Source organism: Microcaecilia unicolor, chromosome 3, assembly GCF_901765095.1.
Source record: "Microcaecilia unicolor chromosome 3, aMicUni1.1, whole genome shotgun sequence".
NCBI lineage: Eukaryota > Metazoa > Chordata > Amphibia > Gymnophiona > Siphonopidae > Microcaecilia > Microcaecilia unicolor.
Genome location: NC_044033.1, coordinates 286,325,283 through 286,349,261, shown reverse-complemented (window position 1 = coordinate 286,349,261; position 23,979 = coordinate 286,325,283). Strand labels below are relative to the sequence as shown.

Here is a 23,979-nt window from a genome sequence, read left to right as displayed (position 1 = left end):
AGTGCCTACGTGGAATCTCAGTCTGGTACTTCGGACCTTGCAGAAGCCGCCCTTCGAGCCCTTGCCAAGGGCATCGCTGAAGGACCTGATGCTGAAAGCGGTCTTCCTGGTGGCTATCACATCAGCCAGAAGAGTTTCCGAGTTCCAGGCTCTCTCGTGTAGAGAGCCGTTCCTGCGATTCACTGAGGCAGGATTCGCCCAGTGCCCTCCTTCCTGCCCAAGATTGTTTCTCGATTCCATGTGAATCAGCAGCTTTACCTACCCTCCTTTCGTAGGGAGGATTACCCAGAGGAGTACCCTGCGCTCAAATACCTGGATGTTAGACGGGTCATCATCAGATACTTGGAAGTGACCAATGATTTCCGGAAGTCGGATCACCTGTTCGTGCTGTTCGCAGGCCCTCATAAGGGTCTGCAGGCATCTAAGCCTACAGTGGCACGTTGGGTCAAGGAGACGATCGCGGCAGCTTATGTGGCGGCAGGGAAGATTCCGCCTATTCAGCTTAAGGCACACTCTACTAGAGCACAAGCAGCCTTGATGGCGGAGTCCAGATCTGTCTCCTTGGAAGAGATTTGCAGAGCGGCTACTTGGTCGTCGGCTCATACCTTCTCACGACATTACCGCTTGGATGTGGCAGCTCGGGCCGACGCCCAGTTTGGGGCTTCAGTGTTGCGTTCAGGGATTTTCATGTCCCGCCCTGGGTGAGTACTGCTTAGGTACATCCCATCAGTCTATGGATTGATCGGCTTGATGATAGGGAAGGTAAAATTATGTATCATACTTAATAATTTTCTTTACCTTAATCATCGCCGATCAATCCATAGCCCCTCCCAGATATCTGTATTGCTTGTGTTCTGGTTATATTTCAGGTTCAAGTTCAGTCTTCATTTCCTGTTCACGAGGACTTCGTGTTCAAGTTCTTCCAATTGAAGTCTCTTCGAGTTGAGACGATTTTGTGTTACAGTGAGCTGCTGCTTCCGTTTCGGTGGTGGCTGGATTGATAACTAAATTATGCCGGCGCTCCCTCCCGCTTCGTGCGGCTGTAGGGTAGCTTTGTATCCCTCCCACTTCGGCGGTATTAGGTTAAGCCAGCTCCTCCCGCGGTTGCGGTAGCAGGATAAGCCAGTTCCCCCCGCGTCGGTGGGTGTGGTTTCCCGCCCACTGCCCCGGCGGTGGTGCGCTGGAATATTTCCCCTCCCCCACTTCGGCGGTGGTGAGCTGGGTAGAGTGTCCCTTTGTGGGTGTAATTCTCTAAGTGCTGAGTCCTGCGGATGGAGCTTTGATATCGACATACTGGGGAATTTCTGGCAGCACATGACCACATATAGGGAGGCAAAAGATTGCTCTCTATCTCCACCTGCTGGTAGATGGACACAACCCACCAGTCTATGGATTGATCGGCTATGATTAAGGGAAAGAAAATTATCAGGTATGATACATAATTTTACCTTTTCAGTTCTGTCAGTACTCTGGGATGAATACCATCTGGTCCAGGAGATTTACTACTCTTCAGTTTGTAGAACTGCCTCATTGCATCCTCCAGGTTTATAGAGAATTCATTTAGTTTCTCCGACTCATCAACTTCGAATACCATTTCTGGCACCGGTATCACTCCCAAATCTTCCTCGGTGAAGACCGAAGCAAAGAATTCATTTAATCTCTCCGCTATGACTTTGTCTTCCCTGATCGCCCCTTTTACTCCTTCGTCATCTAGTGGTCCAACCGATTCTTTTGCCGGCTTCCTGCTTTTAATATACCTGCATTAAGTTTTAATTGAACTGCATCCGCCCATGAGTTCATGATTTGGAGGCCTGGTGTTCCTGCTTTTACAGTCAAAGTGCTTCAGATTGTTCAAAATAACGTTGCTTTTTGTAGGCACTAGAGAATGACATGGAGACAGAGTTTCTCCCTATCCTCGTCAGCTCTGATCCCCATCTGCACAAGCCTCTAACAGTTATTTAGTACAACTCCAGAGATATACAAAGAGATGCATTTACTCCTAAATTGTGCAAATTACAAAGATGGCATATGCCAGGGATGGTGTCTGGAGTGCAGCTAGGACAACTCCCCATGGCTCCTGACCACAGAGAGCCCCCAAGCCTGATGAAAGCTGAAGAAAGTGCAGCCTGGTAGTGGGCTTTAGGGGTCCCCTCCCAAATTACTGCCCTGGGCCCCGGCCATGTGTTACACTAGCTTTGGTAAGATGCATGTTTTAAATCTGACATACTCTAATCATAAAATGGGAAATAAAATTAATTTTTCTACCTTTTGTTGTCTGCTTATTGTATTTTTAAAATCATGTTGGTCTCAGGCTCTGGTTTTTGCTTATCTCTTTAACTCACTTAACTCTCAACTCACCAGGTTCTCCTGGCCATTTGACTTCTCTCTCCATGTCCACCATTCATCATCCATTTCTGTGTCCCTATCGTCCCATGTTCAGCATCTCCTCCCTGTACTTCCATATCCATTATCTCTCCTGTGCTCATGTCCTCGCATCCATCATCACTTCTCTATCTCCCTATCTTCTCCCTCTGTGTTGAACATCTACCTTCTGTGTCTGAGTACTATCCTCACACTGCATCTCCCTGTTGTGTTCCTGTGCCCCCCCAATACACATCATTTCTCCTTTGTTTCTGTTACCTCCCCATATCCAGCTTCTTCCCCCTCTTCCTTTTCCACACCAGTGTCTTTCCTCTCTTCCCCCACCCATTCCAGCATCTGATTCTTTCCCTTTCTCCTTTCCAGTGTGGGTTCAGTATTTGACTCCCTCTTCCTTCCCCTTGGTCTGTTATCTATTTCCCTTCCCTGTAGCTCCCCTCCTCCCATGGTCCAGCCAGCACCTCTTTCCTTTCCGCCTGCCTCCTCCTATGGTTTAGCCCCCACCTCCTCCCATGGGTCCAGCGAGCCCCCCGTCATCCTCTCTCTATAGGTTCAGCCAGCATTTTTCTCCTACTCCTCCCCTGTGGGGTCACGCGAGAAGGTTTTAATGACACACTTTCCTGCTGCTATCTAGCAACGATTCACACAGGCCAGCTCTGTCGCCTCCCTCCTGCCAAGTCCTGTCCTCTCTACTGCAGCTTCCTGTTTGGTGATAAACAGGAAGTTTCAGTAAAGAGGGTGGGACTTGGTAGGAGGAAGGCCATGGAGTCAGCCTGTGTGAATCGCTGCTGGCTGGCTGCAGGAAAGTGACTCTAGTACCTCCTTCAGTGACACCCGCTGGGAGGAGATTTTTTTCTTTTTTTTCTGCAGGGAAAAGGTTTTTTAAAATCTGTTTATCTGCAGTTTAAAACATAGAAGCTTCTGTATTTGGTAGTCCTTAATGTAGAGCATCAGATATTGTATCATTAAATTTATCAAAAAATTTGTTACCATCGTGGGATAAAGTGGCAGAAGTTGCATGCCAACTTAAGAAACTCGAAATTCTTGATCTCAGGTATGACTTTTCTTCCTATATGTCCTTTGTATATATTTAGAATATTATAAATGTTACTGAGAATGGAAAATATATTTGAGACTGCATGACTCGGAGAATTGCCACAAATTCGATCACATTTCAACATTTTCATGATTCAATTTTATTTGATCTACTGCAAATAAAATTATCTAAGTGGCTTACAGTAGACATAGGGGAAATAAGGAAGAGAAGATAAATGATATAAGGGAGTCCTAAATACATCATTTTAAGAAAGTGTAGATTGACGTGACAGTGTGCGGTGGTGGACGTGTTATACACTAGCTGCTTAGGAACCCTTCTCCAACCTTGATTTTTCATCAACTTCCTTGGATATAAATAAGCAATTTCTCTTCTTTAAGACTCCTAGACCCTATGGACAAATTTCTTACGCAGTCGGGGATGGCGGCAGCAGCAAAATCCTCAAAACATAAGGATGAGCGGTTGAGAACGGCGGAAAACAAAATGGCGCCCACATCCCAAGCAGCTTCTCTGCCTCACCTCTCAGTAGGTTCTATGATTGTGGCACTTACAGACTCGGTGGTAAGAGCTTTGGACCCCTGATTCACGCAACTCTCTGATCAATTAGCAGGGTTAATGGCATTAATCACAGGCTTCAAAACGGGCTCTTTCCCATGGATAAAGGAAACATCCTACTAACTCCGCTACCGAAAGATGCTAAGAAGAACACAGTGGACAACCAACTACCGCCCAGTAGCATCTATCCCACTCATAACCAAACTCATGGAAGGCATAGTGACGAAACAACTCACTGAATACCTAAATAAACACTCAATCCTGCACGAATCTCAATCAGGATTTCGGACAAACCACAGCACAGAAACTGTTCTAGTAGCCGCAATGAACTCATTCAAACAAGGAATTGCAACTGGTAACAACATACTCGTCCTACAATTCGACATGTCCAGTGCCTTCGACATGGTTAACCATGAAATACTATTACATATACTAGAATACTTCGGAGTAGGAGGCACAGTGATCAAATGGTTGAAGGGATTCCTAACCACAAGATCATACCAAGTAACAACGAACGCAGACAGATCACCCCCATGAACACCCAGATGTGGAGTACCCCAAGGATTCCCCCTATCACCGACCTTATGTCACGTTCTAAAAGCAGGAACTAGGTTTGTGAGCCCTTGGGCCACTGCCGAGGAGTGGCAGCGGCAGGCAAATCACCCAAGCAGAAAGCAGTGCTGAACACAACAGGCAGGAACCACAGAATATAACTAGAAGAGGTTTTAATAGTAGACAGTAAACATTATCCAGTAGCACAGCAAGGTCAAAGGGGCAGGCAGCAAACATGGGTAATCCATAAACTAACCAGAGTCTTTAGGCAGGCGGAAAGCAAAGTCCAGGTCCAGGGAAAGGGTCAAAGGCACAGGAAGCAAGCAAGTCAAAGTCCAGGTCCAGGCAAAGGGTCAAAGGCACAGGAAACAAGCAAGTCAAGGTCCAGGAACAGGCAGGGTCCAACACACAGGAAACTTTCAGAGCAAGAACTCCGACAAACCAACAGGAACTCATGGATGACCTTTGATACCAAGGCAAGCAAGGCTCACAGAAGCCTAATAAGCCCATCAGCAGCTGACCCTGAGCTGCAGTAATCACCAGCCAAGTAAAGTTGCTGTTCAAGGACAAACCAGCAGAGCAAGTCTGGCAACCCGGAAAATCCAGACCGGACTCACTGAAGTATGGAACATGGAAGACAGCAGAAAACAGTCCATATCAGCCACCAGTTCTGGCCACCAGAGGGCAAGGAGAGCACCCACATGGAAAGCAGTCACAAATGACACCTTATTCAACCTAATGATGGTACCGTTAGCCAAACTGCTAGCCAATCAAAACCTCAATCCTTACATATAGGCAGACGATGTCACAATCGTTCAAACATGATCTAAATGAAATCACCAATGAGATCAACCAAAGCCTCCAAATCATGCGCACCTGGGCGGATGCATTCCAACTAAAACTTAACGCAGAAAAAACACAATGTCTTGTACTCATCTCCCAACATAACACAAAAAACTTCTCTACCATAATCACACCATACTGCTCTCTTCCAGTCTCACAAAACTTGAAAATTCTTGGAGTTACTATTGATCGAAACTTCACCCTCGATACCCATGTGAAGAACACGACGAAAAAGATGTTCCACACCATGTGGAAACTGAAAAGAGTAAGACTATTCTACCTGAGATATGTATTCCGCACCCAGGTACAGTCAATGGTAATAAGCCATCTGGATTACTGCAACGCACTGTATGTGGGCTGCAAAGAACAGACTATCAAAAAACTCCAAACAGCCCAGAATACTGCTGCCAGACTCATATTTGGAAAAACTAAATATGGAAGTGCAAAACCACTAAGAGAGAAACTGCACTGGCTCCCATTTAAAGAACACATTGCGTTCAAGATATGTACGTTTGTACACAAAATTATCCACGCAGACGCCCCGATCTACATGCTGAACCTAGTGGACCTACCTCCCAGAAACGCCACAAGAACATCCCGCAAATTTCTCAATTTGAACTTCCCCAGCTGTAAAGGACTAAAATACAAGCTGATGCATGCCACTACCTTCTCCTACCTACACGAGCACGCAAATATGGAATGCTCTACCCACAGACCTGAAATCAATTGTCGAAACAAATAACTTTCGCAAATCTCTGAAGACATACTTCTTCAACAAGGCCTACAACGAGAACCAACAGCTTCACTAATTCACTTTCCCAACCTAACCAGTTATGAAAATCTACTTCTACTATCACCCGCCTAATCACTTCCTCTTTCTTCCCTACTTAATCCCTACACACTACTAACTGTATCTGATATTCTGGAATGACAATGTCATAACAAAACTATGTAAGCCACATTGAGCCTGCAAATAGGTGGGATAATGTGGGATACAAATGCAATAAATAAATAAATAACTCCAGAACTTACCTGCCGTACGGGAGAACTGGAGGCTCAGGTGTCCGAGGTGGAAGATACTCAGCAGGCGCAGTCAAGCACTATTGAAAGACTGGAACAACTGACCACAGAATATCAACAAAAATTGGATGAGTTAGAAGATCGTTCCTGCAGTGAGAATTTGCATTTTGTGGGATTTCCAGAGTGTATTGCAGAGGGACAGATTAAACAAATGTTGGAGACTTGGCTCTTGGAGAGATTCCTGGAAGCGGGCGAAGGAGGAATGATTTACTTGGATAAAGCACATCGGGTGGGCCAAAAACAATCATGTGAGACAAGGCCAAGGGTGATCATTGCAAAGTTTCATAACTACTCCTAAAAGGCCACAGTGCTGCATTTATATAAAAGCAGCAAGGAAGATATAAAATTTGAAGGCGGACTGATTAAGATATTTCAAGACTACTCAGCGGTTCTAACAGCTCCTCGACGGGCGTTCTGTTCAGTATCCACCCGATTAGTGGAGAAGCAACAGCGGTTTACCCTGCAATACCCGGCTACTCTGAGAGTGCTCACAAACAATGGCTGGAAATCGTTCTCTATCCCAGAAGCAGCCATCGATTGGACACGTCAACTTCAGGAGCTTGGGTGAAGATGAGGGAGCCACAACAGTCAGGCAACTATCCATTGCACTTCAGGTCTCAGAAGCTCGTCTACAGTATCAATCTAATAATTTTGTGGTATAAGAATATACTTGTGGACATTTGGATATATAACGACCTGAGGGAAGCACTGGACAGACTAGACAGAGTGGTCTATCAGAGTGGACAGTCATCAGCGTCTGCATATTCCAAACTGGACACTGTAATACTATAAGGAAGGTAAAGAACTGTTAAGTAGTGTTAGAGGTTGGAGACGGGGCTCCTCTGCATTATAGTGCCCTACTTTATTGGCCGGTGTTGGCTGGCTAGATAAAGTATGTTTGTTAGGGATAGGGAACTGGGGGGTGGGGGTGGATGGGTGAGGGGGAGGAATGGGAGGGAAGAGGGGAGGAAGGAGGATCAGGAAGGGCCAGTGGGAGGGAACTGTTGAGCCTAACAAACTGCCATTGAGAGCTTATATGGAAATGAAAAGTGGAGTGTGTGAAAGCATTGGAATCAGTTCGAAAGTGGTGGAAGACCTACAATTCTTAAACTTGCTGATGGTCCCTTTTGATATGTATATGTTAGTCTTAGTCCCATGGGTCGTGACTGGGAGACCCAGGGCAATTGATGTTCTAGGCCTAGACAACTTTCCAAACTCTGTTAGAGTCAATGGCTAATCATCCAGCACTCAGATTAATATCTTGGAATGTATCGGGACTAACTTCCCCTGTCAAGCGAACTAAGATTCTCATTACACTTAAAACATCATAAGGCATCAATTGCATGTTTACAAGAGACAAAACTATCAGACCTGGAACACCAAAAATTAAAGCAGCAGTGGGTGGGAGAATGTTACTTTTCGTTCTCGACAGGGCGCAGAGGGGGAGTGGCCATTCTTCTTAAGCGTGGCCTCCTGTGTACATCACACCTGGTAGAGAAGGACTCAGAGGGTAGATATCTTAATTCATTTGAATTACATTGGTCAGGAGTGTTACATTTGTGCAATCTATGGCCCCAATATCTATGATGCCAATTTCTTTCATTCCCTAGTTAAGTTGGGACTGAAATATGACACAGCACCATATAACGCTAGAGACTTCAATCAAGTCTTAGACCCGACACTAGATAGGTTGTCATCTACGGCTAGTGGAGCCCTGGGAAAAGAGAAGGGCCCTCTCTATTTGTGTAAAATGCTAGACTTAGTAGACCCCTGGTATCTTTTACATCCTGCACAACGGGACTACACTCATCGGGACTAGAGTGCACCAGTCTTGGCCCGCATAGACTGTATCCTCATCACCACCTCCTTATTCTCACGAGTAAATCAGCATAAGTGGGCCCCATGGTGGTTTCGGATCACACTCTAATCTGGGTAGACTTGGCACTGGGGGCCAGCACTTGGGATCTCTTTCATTGGAGATTCCCCGCTTATACGACTGAGAACTCTGATTTTAACAGCTTTGTAGCTCAGAAATGTACAAATTATTTAGAAACAAATCACAGTCACCAAGATACGCTGTCCCTGTTCTGAGAAACGTCTAAAGCGATGATGCGCGGAGAAATAATTGCCTTCATGAGTGTCTAAGCAAAAAGACTAGCCCAAGGCATTATTCTACTAGAATGTCGCTACAAACAAGCCAAGCAAGCACACCAAAACTACCCATCTAGGATCACCTATGAACAAATGATAGCAACATTGGCAGCCCTGAACTCGTTAATCCATGAGCGTATGAAAAAATATCTCTCTTACCAATGCTTCCAATACTTCATGTATGGTAATCGGGCGGGGAGTGGCCTAGTGGTTAGAGTGGTGGACTTTGGTCCTGGGAAACTGGGTTCAATTACCACTGCAGGCACAGGCAGCTCCTTGTGACTCTGGACAAGTTACTTAACCCTCCATTGCCCCAGGTACAAATAAGTACCTGTATATAACATGTAAGCTGCATTGAACCTGCTATGAGTGGGAAAGCGTGGGATACAAATGTAAGAAAAATAAAATAAAAATAAAAAATATTGGCTAGGGTGGCGAGAACGTGGTCCCCATGAACTTTTATTCCATCATTAATAGGCTCAGATGGAAAGAGAGAACTAGTCCAACTGATATTCTGCAAATCTTCCATGATCATTTCTCCCAAATGTTCAGAACAGGTCAAACGCAGATAGGGCCAGCGGTGGTAGATTATTTGGAAGATTCGGGGATCCCGCAGTTCCCATTAGAAGTACGCGCCCAGCTCAGTACCCCTCTACGTGCTCAGGAAATCCAACAAGTGATCCGATCCCTGCCTATGGGCACTAGTCCAGGTTCCGATGGATTCTCTTCTGAATATTATAAGATGCTAAATCAACATGTATGCATCGCACTAACCACGTTTTATGAGGAGGTAGAGAGGGAGGCCTTCCCACATCGGGCAAACAAGGCTCTCATCACCCTGATACCCAAACTGGGCAAATCTCAAGACTCCCCGGAGGCTTTCCGGCCAATCTCGCTACTTAATGTAGACGTTAAAATATTAGCGAAGATTTTAGCAGACAGACTAGCTAAACATCTACCAAGCGTTGTGGGGGGATCATCAGGTGGGTTTTGTTAAGGGTAGACACCTGGGACTGAACGTACGTAGAGCCCTCCTAGCGATGGCACAAAGCCAAGCACTTCACATGCCCCTGCTGTTGGTGAGTCTGGACGTGGAGAAAGCTTTCAATTTGGTACAATGGGTCTACCTCTTTGAGGTATTGAGATATGTTGGCTTGAGGGGATGGTTTCTTCAGGCAATCTCCTCATATGCAGAACCGACAGCCCGCATAACAGTGAATGGTCTATACTCAGCAGCCTTCCCAATCGGTAGGGGCACTAGACAGGGCTGTCCCCTATCCCCATTACTATTTTTGTTGTACCTTGAGCCTTTTTTGTGCACTTTAATGAAGGATCCTGGGATCTTGGGCGTGACCATGCCAGGGCTCTCGGTCAAAGCACTGGCCTATGCTGATGACATCCTCCTCACACTCGCAAATCTGCAACACTCACTTCCCAATCTGCTAGAAGCGATGGTGGAATTTGGTTACTATTCGGGCTTATGTCTTAACCTGCAAAAATCAGTGGCACTACCTACACAGTCCTCCAGCCGTGATCAATGGGAGGGAGAGTTTCCTATTAAGTGGGATATCGATCACATTAAATATTTGGGGGTCTTCATTCCAATGACCTATTACTGGCTAAATCCAGAGGTCTCTATTCCATCCTCATTCTTCTTGAGCTTTCCGCTGCTTTTGACACTGTCGATCACAGCATAGTCCTCGATACCCTTTCCTCACTTGGATTCCAGGGCTCTGTCCTTTCCTGGTTCTCTTCCTACCTCTCCCTCCGCACCTTCAGTGTTCACTCTGGTGGATCCTCTTCTACTTCTATCCCTCTGCCTGTCGGCATACCTCAGGGTTCTGTTCTTGGTCCCCTCCTCTTTTCTATCTACACTTCTTCCCTTGGTTCATTAATCTCATCCCATGGCTTTTCCTACCATCTCTATGCTGATGACTCCCAAATCTACCTTTCTACCCCTGATATCTCACCTTGCATCCAAACCAAAGTTTCAGCGTGCTTGTCTGACATTGCTGTCTGGATGTCTCAACGCCACCTGAAATTAAACATGACCAAAATTGAACTTCTCATTTTTCCCCCCAAACCCACCTCCCCACTCCCCCCGTTTTCTATTTCTGTTGATGGCTCTCTCATTCTCCCTGTCTCCTCAGCTCGAAACCTTGGGATCATCTTTGACTCTTCTCTCTCCTTCTCTGCTCATATCCAGCAGATTGCCAAGACCTGTCATTTCTTTCTTTACAACATCCGTAAAATCCACCCCTTTCTTTCCGAGCACTCTACCAAAACCCTCATCCACACCCTTGTCACCTCTCGTTTAGACTACTGCAATCTGCTTCTTGCTGGCCTCCCACTTAGTCACCTCTCCCCTCTCCAATCGGTTCAAACTCTGCTGACCGTCTCGTCTTCCGCCAGGGTCGCTTTACTCATACTACCCCTCTCCTCAAGTCGCTTCACTGGCTCGCTATCCGTTTTCGCATCCTGGTCAAACTTCTTCTACTAACCTATAAATGTACTCACTCTGCTGCTTCCCAGTATCTCTCCACACTTGTCCTTCCCTACACCCCTTCCCGTGCACTCCGCTCCATGGATAAATCCTTCTTATCTGTTCCCTTCTCCACTACTGCCAACTCCAGACTTCGCGCCTTCTGTCTCACTGCACCCTACGCCTGGAATAAACTTCCTGAGCCCCCACGTCTTGCCCCATCCTTGGCCACCTTTAAATCTAGACTGAAAACCCACCTCTTTAACATTGCTTTTGACTCGTAACCACTTGTAACCACTCGCCTCCACCTACCCTCCTCTCCTCCTTCCTGTACACATTAATTGATTTGATTTGCTTACTTTATTTTTTGTCTATTAGATTGTAAGCTCTTTGAGCAGGGACTGTCTTTCTTCTATGTTTGTGCAGCCCTGCGTTAGCCTTGTAGCGCTATAGAAATGCTAAATAGTAGTAGTAGTAGTAGTAGTAGTAGCAGTTAAGCTGACATACAGAATAAATCTTATGCCACTGTTGGCTTCCACAAAGACATCACTATCGATGTGGCAGAGTCTCCCCTTATCTATCTGGGGTAGAGTCGCATTATATAATATGATAATAGTGCCTAAATGGATATATGTAATTCAGGTATTGTCCCTCTTTCTAACACATAAGGATGAAATGGGCCTCCGTCGCCTATTGCGGCAGTTCCAATGGAATGGTCGCTGGGCAGGGATATCGGTGGCACAGACATACCTTCCAAGAAACAGGCGGTTTGGGGGCTCTTAGTATTAAATTAATCTCTGTGGCTGGATGTATGAGGCACCTGTCGGACTGGTTCAGAGGCACATCGTACTTTTCTTTCCCCGACACAGAATGTTTGATGTTGGGAGCCACACACTTTAGTTATTGGCTACATGCGAGACTGGGCCAAGCCCAAACACCAGCACACCTGGCTTTCCTTTTTTCTTCTTTGAGGAAGACATGGAGGTGAATTTGCAAATATTAAAAGGTCAATCAGCACTCCACGTTTTCCACTTTCCGGTAATGCTGACTTCCTGGTGGGAAGCTCATCGGCTGCTTTTGAGCGACTCAGGAGTAAGGGAACTATCTTCCTCTTCCAAGTATTAACTGAAGAGAGTACTTTGAAATCCTCCGCAGACCTGCAGGTCAGTCAGGGTCTCTCCACACAAGATTTTTTAACTTTTATTTTCTGTTAAGACATTATATAATGTCTCTGCAGAGTGATTCTCTCACATTGTTTGTATGGGAAAAACTTGTAGAGATCTATGATCTGGAGGCTCAGCTGGCAGTACCCCTTAAATTTTACCACACTAAACTGAGAGGATGCGCCAGCAGTGGCATATGGGTCTCTGGCGCAGAGATGGTCCTTACAGTTGGGGTGCCACATCCGAGAGACACATTTGCAAACATGTCTACTGAAAAGCTATAAGTTTTTGGAAGTGCAGATTTGTGGGAATTACAATACAAATTAATTATGCGCCTTTATATATCCCCACATAGAGCATTTAGAGCTACTATACGGCCCAGTGACGACTGCCCGAAGTGCTGTGGGGTGGGAGCCCATCTAGGGCATATGTTTTGACACTGCCCTTCAATATTAACTTTTTGGACCCAGATATATTCCCATGTCTCTCAGATGTGGAATACCCCATGGAGGCGAGCCCCCACACTGCTGTTTGATGTATTTATTACTCAAGGATCAGCCAGAGCAGGCGTGAAAGACTTTCTAAGACGTGCAGTGATGATGGGGAAAAAACCCCGATACTCAAGACATGGTTACAATCAGACAGTCCCTCTATCCAGCTTTGGAGGTCACACATGATTACACTAAGTACTATGGAACGCAAGACAGTACTAGACCTTGCCTCACATCAGGGAGATAGATTTCTGTAGTGCTAGTCCCCTTTTTGTGACAGTTTGACTCCACTTGCTTGTAGCAGAGTACTCAATGGCTAACTAGGCATACTTAGTGGAAAGGGGGGTGGGGGAGAGAAGGGAGGGTGTTGGTGGTGGTGGTGGGGGGGGGGGGGGGGGGGGGGGGGATAGGGAACCTGAAAGGGAGATTTATTGTAAATCGGAGAATGGAGTAGGCCAGAACTTAGACTTTGAGAATCAATGTTGTTTGTACTGTTTAAAGTTGTCTGCTTGGTGGTCCAACTTAGGTACACGGGCAGTAAGGGGAAGGGCTGTGGGGAAAGTTAAAAAGTAAGATGGTAAACTTCACTCTTATAAATTTGGTATTTTCTTTAATAACATAACTAAATGGTAGATACTGAATTGTTTGTACCTGCATCGTTTCCTTTTGTATAAATTTGTCATCAATAAAACATATTTAAAAAAAAAAAAGAAAGAAAGAAAGTGTAGATTACCTAAGATATAGAAGGAGGGAAAGAGAAGTGCAAAAGAAAAATAAAAAGAGCATTGAGAAGAAGAAATTGCTGCTTTAGGAGGACCATTCCCAGTAATTGGAAGGGAGCAAAACTGTGAATCAATTAATGAAAAAGCCTGCATGAAATAAGTTTTAAGGACAGTTTTACATTTTATAAAGGAAGGCTCAGATCAGATGCACAACAAAAGAGCATTCCAGACAGTAAGGGCCAGATGCAGTAAACTTAACGAGCCATTAACGAGCAACCCTGGCACACATTAAAGACTTTTTTGCGACGACGGTAGCAGGTAACGAAAACAATGCAGATGAGCAAATTGTGTAGAAACCCTATTGTAATGAGATGCACTAACCTTTTCCGATTGCCTTAATGCTGGAAAATCTAACGAGAGGTCTGTACCTCTCATTGGGGCTGCGCGGGATTGAAAAACTGCAACAAAAGTAACAAAAAAATATATATAGCGCTCCGCTTTAAAAAAACGTTTATTTTGGCTGTCATTCCCCTCCCCCCCCCCCCCCCCCCCGCAATAATAAAAACGTCTTTTTTGGCAGTGCTTCACTCAGCTAAGAGACCTGGAAGTCTCTGAGCCAATCACAGCGCGTTTAGCTCGGCTAAACGCGTTGTGATTGGCTTAGGGACTTCCAGGTCTCAGTGAAACACTGCCAAAAAAGACGTTTTTATTATTCCAGGGGGGGAATGATGGCCAAAATGGACATTTTTTTTTTTTGGATGGGCGTCCATTTTGGCCGTCATTCCCCCCCTTGCAATAATAAAAATGTCTTTTTTGGCAGTGCTTCACTCAGCTGAGACCTGGAAGTCCCTGAGCCAATCACAACATGTTCAGCCGAGCTAAATGCGCTGTGATTGGCTCAGAGACTTCCAGGTCTCTCAGCTGAGTGAAGCAGTGCCAAAAAAGACGTTTTTATTATTGTGGGGGGGGGGGAATAACGGCCAAAATGGACGGTGTTTTTGGATGGGCGTCCTCAACTGCACTGTCCTCTGGATCGAGCCGTATTGGAGGGGGTGAGCAGCACAGCGTCTTCGGGCGGCACAGGGAGGCGTATTTGGCATGCGCAGAGCAGCCAGCATAACGCTTGGCTGCTCTGCGCATGCTCGACCGGCTGATTGGCCGACTGTTTAACGATGGAATAGAGAATGCAAGTGAGCTACAATGAGCATCTCATTTGCATTCCCTTTCCTTAATGCATGCCCGTTCCTTACCGATTCGCTAAGGGAATCGGTAAGGGAAGGGCTCTAACGATTGTTTCGTGCATCTGGCCCTAAGTGCCACAACCCTAAAGCAAAGTTGTCTTGCATAATCTTAAATGGACATGCAAATGAGAAGTAACAACTAGAAGCCTCTTTTGTTTCCATCTCCATTTACCTCTAGGTTACCAGTTTAGATCTGGTTGTAAGTGACTGAAAGTAATTTACATTGAATGTTCATGGTCTGGGTTCCTTAGTTTAAGGCATCTGGCATTGAGCACCCGAATTTTGATTGTGATCTTTTTAGATGCATGTTTTTAAGTCATCTTACTGCTTATTTAAGAAATCATGTATTCTTTCAATACAGTGAAAATAAGCTCAGAGTTTCATCTGATCCAGTTTCTTTGTCCAGTGCATTTATCAACTTAAGGGTTTTATCTCTTAATGGAACTGGAGTAACATGGACTGAGGTAAGTACTAATCAGGGGCGTAGCCAGACTTCAGTGGGAGGGGGGTCCAGAGCCCGAGGTGTCCCCAGTACAAGAAAATAAACTAAAGAGTGGTTATGACAGCTGCTTCAAATCAATTTGAATTTTTTTGGATTAAATTTTTAAGCCTGTGCCTCTTAACCTTTTTATTTAACCATTTTTTTCATTTATTTGATGTATTTTGACCTAATCTTACCCTTACCTTACCCTTTAATAGGTGATAAGTCTATGCACAAGCTTGTCCATTTTCTTTTATAATGACTCATAACTGAGTGGTCATCTTTAGATAGATGACAATCACTCTTGTGACCCTGAATTACATTGGCTAAAGGCCAGGTATATAAACTGAGACATGGGTGTAGAATTGATTCTCTGAGGTCAAGCTGGCTGAATAATCCTCACAAGTGGGTCGGCGATCCGCAGTGGCCCGGGAACTGGCATTTAGAATAGCAAAAAAGTTTGCTAGATCCTTCTTAACGTGCCATGCGTCCGACAGCACATGTGTCAAAAGCCTTCCTGGCCACTGTGTGGCCGTGCTCTTCTGTTATCTTTTTTCCGTTTGAGGAGTGTCAGCTGTTTTTCTGGCTCCGCTTCATCGCCCGGGAGAGCCTTCAGTTTCTCTCTTTCGTGGCTTTTTTGCCTGAATTTTTTTCTTTTCTTTCTTTAGTACAAAAAAAAAAGAATTCCTTTTATTTCTTAGGTTTATTTTTTTGACCCGCATCAAGTTTCCTTTCTTTTAGTTGCGGCCGTCCTTAGGTCTGCTCGGTCGGGTTTTCTCCTTTTTTAGTTTGTATTTTTCAGCACAATGGCATTTTTTGATTTGGCTAGGGCAGTCTTCCCTTCCATGTCATCGAAGACTCCCAGTGGCTTGAAACGCTGTTCTTGGTGCATCCGGATCATCTCAGGCACTGACACCCATTCGTGGTGTATTCAGTGCCTTGGGCCTGACTGTAGCCAGGCCCGCTGTGCCCTTTGTCTTTGAAGAAAAGGACTCAACTGGCTCGAGAAGCCCAGAGAGAAAAACTTGTTGGGGCTCGGTCTGGTCCTTAGATGTCGGCATCGATGTCGTGAGGAAGTAGGCATGGCTGCTGAGAGACCTCGACACACTGGCAGCAGCGAGGCATCGAGTGGGTCTCCACCTGCCTTGAGGCCTCCTGCTATGCAGGCCTCCCGGGACCGCCCATCATCGCACCCGACCCCGAGGAGACGTTGGGATTCGACGTCGTCCTCGGCACCGAGGAGCCTTGGTGAGGTGCATTGAGCAAAGTTTAAGAAGCACAGACACCGTTCTTCCTTGACACATGGTGCTGGGCGCTCCGGGGCGCCGCGGACATTAGCACCCGAGAAGCTTCGACGCTGGGAGGACAGCTCCCCCTCCATACAAGAGGTGCTGGTGCGTCCATCTCCCAGCAGTCCAGTTCCTGCTCCCGAACCCCAAACAGCTCTGCCACCGACTGCTCCACCGGCCCCACGTCCTTTTCCGATTTTGGCTCTTGATGAGTGGATTTGGGCCTTGCTTCCAGAGCTTCTGGAAGGATTGCTACGCCAAACTGCACCAGTGTCTGGGTGCTTGCGTCTGTCTTGCTGTTTGCTGCAGCTGTGTCTGTCCCTTCACCTGCGGTGAGGTTTTCGAGCTTGACGCCGCTTGTGGCTCCGATATTGGCTGCCACCCAGGTCGACTCCACATCTGCGTCGATGGAGGAAGCTTCACCACAGTCCATGCAGGGGTCGACCCCTCGACATCACCATCGAGACCATGGGTCTTCAGCGTCGAGGCGGGTCCAGTCTCGGAAGTCACTGAGGGAAGTTCTCTCCGACACTGAGGTAGAATGCTCATGGGAGTCAGAGGAAGGTCCCAGGTACTTCTCAGATGAGTCCTTTGGGATTCCCTCTGAACCTTCCCCTCCACCTGAAAGGAGACTGTCTCCTTTTGAGAGCCTCTCCTCATCTTTTGTGCGGGAAATGGCTCAGGCCATTCCATTCCCCGTAGATGTGGGGGATGAGCCCAGGGCTGAGATGCTCGAAGTCCTGGATTACACCTCTCCACCTAGGTGACAGTTCCTTTGCCTAAGGTACTCGGGGAAGTCCTTATGTGAAACTGGGCGTCCCCTCTGTCGGTCCCCATTGTCTCGAAGAAGACAGATTCCCAATATCGGATCTACGAAGAGCCTGGGTTGATGAGGTTTCAGTTACCCCACAACTCCATGGTGATGGACTCCGCCCTCAAAAGAGCCAAGAGTACTAGAGACCATGCTTCGGTGCCCCCAGGCAGAGAAGCTAGGACCTTGGATTCTTTTGGGAGGAAATGTATCAGGCCACTATACTCATTGCCCGTATGCAGTCATACCAGCTCTTCTCGAGTATCCACTTGCAGAACTCGGTTCGGCAGCTGTCTAGTTTGGTCGATGCCCTCCCTCCGGAGCAAGCCGAACCTTTTCGCCAGCTGGTCAAGCAGCAGAAGGCGTGTCATAAATCTTGACCAGGGGCGCGTACAACACTTTTGATGTAGCATCCAGGATCTCTTTTCAAGGTATAGCAATGTGCAGACTCTCATGACTGCATGTTTCTGACCTGGACCATTTGGTCCAGCAGAGGATAGTGGATGTTCCCTGCTGGGGGGATAATCTTTTCGGAGAGAAGGTGGAAGATCTAGTTGACCAGATAAAGAAGCACACAGATGCTATGGCTTCTCTCTCCCGCCAGGCGCCTTCTGCTTCCGCCTCCTCAACTAGGAGGTATTTTGGTGGGTCATGGAGTGCTCACTATCCTAGGCGTAGGTACACTCCTGTTTCTCGCCAGCCTACTCAGGCTCAACCCCAGCGCGTGCTCGTTCTCATCAACATTGTGCGGCCAAGGCCACTACTGATCCCCAGCAAAAGCAAGGGACGGGCTTTTGACTGGCTCCAGGCGAGCATAGCCGCAGTAAAAGTGTCTGTGTAGGACGACTTGCCGGTTGGGGGGAGGTTAATATTTTTTCACCAAAGGTGGCCTCTCATAACCTCCGATCGGTGGGTTTTTCAAATAGTCTGGTTAGGATACACCCTCAATCTGGAATCCAAACCTCCAAATTGTCCACCGAGAGCTCATTCCTTCGGCTCTCCGCACAGGCAGGTATTTGCAGAGGAACTCGCCACCCTTCTAAGGGCCCATGTGGTCAAACCTGTTCCACCAGGGGAAGAAGGACTGGGATTCTATTCCAGTACTTCCTTGTGCAGAAGAAAACTGGGGGGATACGTCCCATCCTAGACCTAAGGGCCCTGAGCAAATTCCTGGTTCGAGAAAAGTTCAGGATGCTTTCTCTGGGCACCCTTCTTCCCATGGTTTAGGAAAATGATTGGGTATTCTCTCTGGACTTGAAGGATGTATATATGCACATCCTGATACTTCTAGCTCACAGGAAGTATCCGATTTCAGCTGCCTTTTGGCCTAGTGTCAGATCCCAGGGTGTTCACAAAATGCCTAGCGGTAGTCGCAACGTTGCTGCGCAGGCTGGGAGTGCATGTGTTTCTTTATCTCAACAATTGGCTGGTGAAGAGCACCTCGAAGGACGGTGCTCGGGAGTCCATGTGGAAGACAGTTCAGGTGCTGGAACTACTAGGGTTAGTAATAAATTATCCAAAGTCCCATCTCTCTCCGGTTCAGAAATTGGAGTTCATTGGAGCATTGTTCGACACGAGAACGGTTTGAGCCTATCTTCCGGAAGCGCAGGCAGACAACCTTCTGTCTCTAGTATCCAAGGTTTGAGCATCACAGCAAGTCATAGTTCGGCAGAGGTTGAGAATTTTGGGGCACATGGCCTCCACAGTTCGGTTACTCCCATGGCATGTCTTCACACGAGATCTTCTCTAGCTTTTCAGTGGTGTCAGGCCATGGGGAATCTAGAAGATGCCATCCATGTGTCCACCGATTTTGTACATTCTCTTCAATGGTGGACAAATCGATCCATTTTGATCATGTGACGTCCATTCCAAATTCCTCAGCCACAAAAAGTGCTGACAACGGATGCATCTCTCCTGGGATAGGGAGGAATCAGATCTTCAGCTCAACCTCCTGGAGCTCCGAGCAATCTGGAACGCTCTGAAGGCTTTCAGAGATCAGCTGTCCAACCTATCCTAATTCAAACAGACAAGCAGGGGTGCACCGGATCTCGACCACTGTGTCAAGAAGTTGTCCAGATGTGGCTTTGGGCACGCCATCACGGCACGTTTCTCCAAGCCACTTATCTGGCAGGCGCATACAACAGTCAGGCCGACAGGCTGAGCAGGGTAATGCAACCTCACAAGTGGTCGCTGAATATGGGCATAGCCCGTGAGATCTTCCTAACATAGGGCACCCCCTTGGTGTGGATCTCTTTGCCACTCAACAGAACCACAAGGCCCATGGCAGACTAGCGTCGGATGCCTTTCTCCTATATTGGGGAACAGGCCTTCGGTATGCATATCCTCCCATACCTCTTGTGGGGAAGACTTTGTTGAAACTCAAGCAAGACCATGGAGCCATGATCCTGATTGCACCCTACTGGCTGTGTCGGATTTGGTTCCCTCTTCTTCTGAAATTGTCCTCCGAAGAGCCGTGGAGGTTGGAGTGTTTTCCGATCCTCATTACTCAGAATGAGGGGTCACTTCTACATCCCAGCCTCCAGTCTCTAGCTCTCACGGCCTGGATGTTGAGAGCATAGAGTTTGCTTCCTTAGGGCTTTTGGAGGGTGTCTCCCGAGTCTTGCTGGCTTCCAGGAAGGATTCCACCAAGAGGTGTTACTCTTTTAAATGGAGGAGGTTTTTCCATCTGGTGTGACAACAAGGCCATAGTTTCCCTTTTTTTGTCCTACACAGACCCTGCTTGAATACCTTTTACACTTATCAGAGTCTGGTCTCAAGACCAACTCCTTAAGGGTTCACCTTAGTGCAATTAGTGCTTATTATCTGCGTGTAGAAGGTAAGCCTATCTCTGGACAGCTGTTAGTTGTTTGCTTCATGAGAGGTTTGCTTTTGTCAAAGCCCCCTGTCAAACCTCCTCCAGTGTCAGGGATCTCAATGTTGTTCTCACCCAGCTGATGAAGTCTCCTTTTGAGCCACTGAATTCCTGCCATCTGAAGTACTTGGCCTGGATGGTTGTTTTCTTGGTGGCTGTTACTTCAGCTTGTAGGGTCAGTGAGCTTCAGGCGTTAGTATTGCATGCACCTTATATTGTTTCATCACAACAGAGTAATCTTCCGCACGCACCCTAAGTTTCTGCCGAAGGTGGTGTCAGTTCCATCTGAGTTCCTTCTGAGTAACCACAAAAAGAGGAAGAATACTGTGACTCTAACTCAATAGATGAACATCAACAAGTGAAGAGTCCAGTGTAAATCCTTAAATAATCAACAGGATGTATTAAAATTCAAGATATTCCTTTATTCTGAAGTATTTTCTTCTTTTATATATAAAAAGTAGTTGAACATTTAGCTATGGCTTGACGGTGGCCAAACCCGTTCCACTTTACATGCTTCATCAGGAGCCGTACATCAACTTTCTTATAATATCAAACAAGATGGTATCACATATTCTCCGACGACAAGCAGGCTGCTTGTTCTCACGACTGGGTTGACGTCCACGGCAGCCCCCACCAACCGGAACAAAACTTCGCGGGCGGTCCCGCACGCAGGGCACGCCCACCGCGCATGCGCGGCCGTCTTCCCGCCCATGCGCGACCGTTCCCGCTCAGTTTTTTTCTATTCCGCGCTGGAGAGAGACTTGTTACCGTCTCTCTCTCTGTCAGCCCCGGAAACTGAATTGCGGCCTAGCTGTGAGTTTTTTCTCTTTACGAACGCGTTTGCGTATTTTTTCTTTCTTCTGTAAAAAAAAAAGAAGAAAAAGTTTGTCCCCTTGTCGTCTTTTAGCCCCGGGGGCGCCTCGTTGCAGCCTTGTGGCCGCGCGGTCGTTTTCTTTTTTCGGGTGTGCTTTTCACCGCCACCATCGATGACTTTGACTTCGCCGACTTGATTTTTCCGTCGATGTCCTCGAAGGTCCCGAGCGGATTCAAGAAATGTGGTCGGTGCGGCCGGCAGATCTCGCAAACCGATACCCACGCTTGGTGCCTCCAGTGCCTTGGGCCGGAGCATAATACCAAGATGTGCACCTTGTGTCTCGGCTTGCGGAAGTGGACACAGGTGGCGAGGCAAGTCCTTCGGGACCGTCTTTTTGGAACTTGCGCCGGCCCCTCGACGTCGACTTCATCGGTGTCGATGGCCGGATCTTCGGTATCGGTACCGATGTCGACGAAATCGGCACCGACGATGGCACCGACCCCAGGAGTACAGGTACTGTTGGCCCGCTGGTCTGCCGGCGGGGGTGAGCGGCCGTGCGGGCAATCGGCCCCGGCCACTCCCTCTACCCAGGGCCATCGGGACCGAACCCTGTCAGACCCAATCCCTCGAGGCCAGGGGGGGTTCTACCTCCTCTTCATCTCTACCGCCGAGCGCCGATGACGGGCACCGAAAGAAAACCAAAAAGCACCGTCATCGGTCACCCACGGCGCACGGGACTACCAGCTCCGGCGCCTCCAGAGATGATTCGTCGCTGAGGAAGCGGCAGTGCCGAGAGGAGCGTTCCCCCTCGGTCGAAGAGGTGTCGCTGCGTCAGTCCATGGGTGCTTCGGTACCGTCTCCTGGACCCGAGCAGCTACCAACACCCACACCGGCCCCCATGCCTTTCCCGACAGCGGGCCTTGACGAGTGCCTCCGAGCCATCCTTCCAGGGATTCTGGAAGGGCTGATGCGCCAGACTTTGCCGGCACCGGGGGTGCTTGCGCCCCCTGCGCCGTTGATGGAGGCGCCGGTGTGCTCTAGCCCGATGCCGAGGCCTCCGACATCGACGCTGCTTGCGGCACCGGTGTCGACCGCCACGCAGGTGGAATCCCCGTCAATGGAGGGAGCTTCATCCCCGCCGGCGCGGGAGTCCACCGCTCGACGCCATCATCGAGGACATGGTTCCTCGCAGTCGAGACGGGCCCGGTTCAGGTCTGAGCTGCAAGAGCTCATGTCCGACACCGAAGAGGCCTCGTTGGGGGAGGAGGAGGACCCCAGATATTTTTCCTCAGAGGAGTCTGAGGGCCTTCCCTCCGACCCCACTCCTTCACCGGAGAGGAAGCTTTCGCCTCCTGAGAGCCTCTCCTTTGCCTCCTTTGTCAGGGACATGTCTATTTGCATTCCCTTCCCCGTGGTCTCTGTGGATGCTCGACTATTCATCACCACCTAGAGAGTCTTCCACGGTGCCGTTGCACAATGTCCTCAAAGAGACACTGCTTCGGAACTGGCTGAAGCCCTTATCTAACCCCACCATCCCCAAGAAAGTGGAGTCCCAATACAGGATCCACTCTGACCCAGAGTTGATGCGGCCCCACTTGCCTCATGACTCGGCGGTCGTGGACTCTGCTCTCAAGAGAGCACGGAGTTCGAGGGATAACGCCTCGGCGCCCCCGGGGCGGGAGTCTCGCACTCTGGACTCGTTTTGGAGGAAGGCCTACCAATCTTCCATGCTCGTGACCCGCATCCAGTCATACCAGCTCTACACGAGCATCCACATGCGGAACAATGTGAAGCAACTGGCGGACCTGGTCGACAAGCTCCCTCCGGAACAGTCCAGGCCCTTTCAGGAGGTGGTTAGGCTGCTGAAGGCGTGCAGAAAGTTCCTGTCCAGGGGTATCTATGACACCTGTGATGTGGCATCTCGAGCTGCGGCCAAGGTATAGTGATGCGCAGACTCTCATGGCTGCGTGCCTCTGACCTGGACAACCGCACCCAGCAACGACTGGCGGATGTCCCTTGCCGGGGGGATAACATCTTTGGCGAGAAGGTCGAGCAGTTGGTGGACCAACTACACCAGCGGGAAACCGCTCTCGACAAGCTCTCCCACCGGGTGCCTTCAGCACCTCAGTATGTGGACGTTTTTCCCGGGCCAGGCAGGCTGCGCCCTACGCCTACAACAAGCGTAGGTACACCCAGCTGGCCCGAAGGCCTTCTCAGGCACAGGGACAGTCCCAGCGCGCTCGTTCCCGTCAACAATGTGCGCCCAAGCAGCCCCCTGCGCCTCCACAGCAAAAGCCGGGGACGGGCTTTTGACTGGATCCATGGGAACATAGCCGCCATCAAAGTGTCCATACCGGACGACCTGCCGGTCGGGGGGAAGGTTGAAAGTTTTTCACCAAAGGTGGCCTCTGATAACCGCCGACCAGTGGGTTCTCCAAATAGTGCAGTGCGGATACACCCTGAATTTGGCCTCCACTCCACCAAATTGCCCACCGGGAGCCCAATCCTTCAGCTCCCATCACAAGCAGGTACTTGCAGAGGAACTTTCCGACCTTCTCAGCGCCAATGCGGTCGAGCCCGTACCACCCGGGCAGGAAGGGCAGGGATTCTATTCCAGGTACTTCCTTGTGGAAAAGAAAACAGGGGGGATGCGCCCCATCCTAGACCTGAGAGGCCTGAACAAATACCTGGTCAAAGAGAAGTTCAGGATGCTTTCCTTGGGCACCCTTCTACCAATGATTCAGAAAGACAATTGGCTATGTTCCCTGGATTTAAAGGACACTTACACTCACATCCCGATACTGCCAGCTCACAGAGAGTATCTCAGATTCCGTCTGGGGACACAGCACTTTCATAGTAACATAGTAAATGACGGCAGATAAAGACCTGCATGATCCATCCAGTCTGCCCTACAAGATAAACTCGTATGTGCTACTTTTTGTGTATACCTTACCTTGATTTGTACCTGTCCTTTTCAGGGCACAGACCATGTAAGTCTG

At 48.2% G+C, this 23,979-nt stretch overlaps 1 protein-coding gene across 2 annotated transcripts in view; it reads left to right on the top strand.

Annotated features, from left to right (window-relative positions):
- The window catches only part of TBCE (tubulin folding cofactor E), a 712,453-nt gene that overhangs the window by 147,276 nt on the left and 541,198 nt on the right, over nucleotides 1–23,979 (top strand). For both annotated transcript variants that reach the window (XM_030198136.1, XM_030198134.1), the window contains exons 6-7: nucleotides 3,328–3,433; nucleotides 15,075–15,177. In XM_030198136.1, the coding sequence (XP_030053996.1) occupies nucleotides 3,328–3,433; nucleotides 15,075–15,177 (209 nt within the window). The remainder of the gene's footprint in view (nucleotides 1–3,327; nucleotides 3,434–15,074; nucleotides 15,178–23,979) is intronic.